Source organism: Nannospalax galili, unplaced genomic scaffold (genome assembly GCF_000622305.1).
Source record: "Nannospalax galili isolate Female #2095 unplaced genomic scaffold, S.galili_v1.0 scaffold72, whole genome shotgun sequence".
Classification (NCBI taxonomy): Eukaryota; Metazoa; Chordata; class Mammalia; order Rodentia; family Spalacidae; genus Nannospalax; species Nannospalax galili.
In genome coordinates, this window is record NW_008336933.1 from 6,469,174 (window position 1) to 6,470,431 (window position 1,258).

At 49.5% G+C, this 1,258-nt stretch overlaps 1 protein-coding gene across 1 annotated transcript in view; it reads right to left on the bottom strand.

The window, feature by feature from the left end:
- Window positions 1-1,258, bottom strand: part of Bmp6 (bone morphogenetic protein 6) — a 180,290-nt gene that overhangs the window by 13,621 nt on the left and 165,411 nt on the right. The window contains exon 4 of the mRNA XM_008831637.3: window positions 460-657. Coding sequence (XP_008829859.1) covers window positions 460-657 — 198 coding nt within the window. The remainder of the gene's footprint in view (window positions 1-459; window positions 658-1,258) is intronic.

A 1,258-nucleotide genomic window follows, 5' to 3' on the forward strand; every position in this document is an offset into this window, starting at 1 on the left:
TCTTGGGTCTCATCCCCAAGAAATCTCATTATGTATTTGAAAATATCCCAAAAACTGAGGAATAAAATCAGAAACATTCTGCCTCCAAGCATTTCCAATAAGAGATATTCAACCTGTATATCTCAATCCTTCCCCAGGCATAATCTAACCAGAAATAAAAATTAAGATGTTTCTATGATTTTGATGAGAATGAAAAAAAGAGTTGTAGAAATCTGGTCGAACTGAAAGATGCTTATTTGGATCAAGAGGTGGTGGGGTGCCTGTGGCCCTAGCCTTTGAGTAATGGTGTTCTGAACTGGGGACTCTAAGAATCCACACAGATGACCCGTGACCATGACAATTCATTGTCATTCATAGGACCCCGTACTGGCCACTATATTTGCTGAGCAGAAACTGTCCAGCATCAGAGGCCAGTGGCACCTTTGTCCTCATGGAGGCCCAGGCTCCTGTCACATGTACCTGAACTGCTGGAGCTCCGGGACACGTCCTGTGACTGGGTGGACCGATTGCGACTCTGCTGTCGGCGCCGACTGGAGGCTGACCTGGTGGTGCGCACATGGACCTCGCTCACCTTGAAGAAGGCCACCATGAAGGGCTGCTTGTCGTAAGGGCCGTCTCTGCCCACCAGGCCCGCAGCACGGGGGTTGACGTGGAGTCCTTTAATGCAAACCAAAGTCCGCCCCTCTTTACTCCAGAGAACCTTAGTCTCACAGCCACATGATGAGGGGTCTCTTCTTATTTTTCCACATACTGACAGTAAAGAGTGGAATGAGGGCAACACCCCACACATTCTCCTACCCTGGATGGCTCCCTTTGGATGGGCAGATTCAAAATGCACCTCTGAAAGTACAGGATCAAACCAAGGAGTAGTTGAACTCCGGGGTGTTCGTTTCTACTCCCACTACTCATCTACAGTCATACTTCCTTTCTAATTATATTCCTTCCCATGCATCCATGGAGCACCTGGGTGTAGTGACAAGGATCAGGGAGCCGAGCTTTGCTGCATCAGGAGGACAGCCTTCCTCAGGAGTCACCTGGCAAACTTTCTGGACAGCCAGAATTCAACAGAATTCAACAGCTGCTTCCCCTGACCTTTCTTTCCTTTCTCCTCCCCTTCTCCTCCCCTCCCTTCTCTTATTTTGGTACTGGGGCTGGAATCCAAGGACTCACACATGCTGGACAAGTGCTCTCTATCACTGAACTATAGCCCCTAAGCCCATCGGCCTTTCTTTCAGATCCCCCGCCCCCCCCCCCCCTT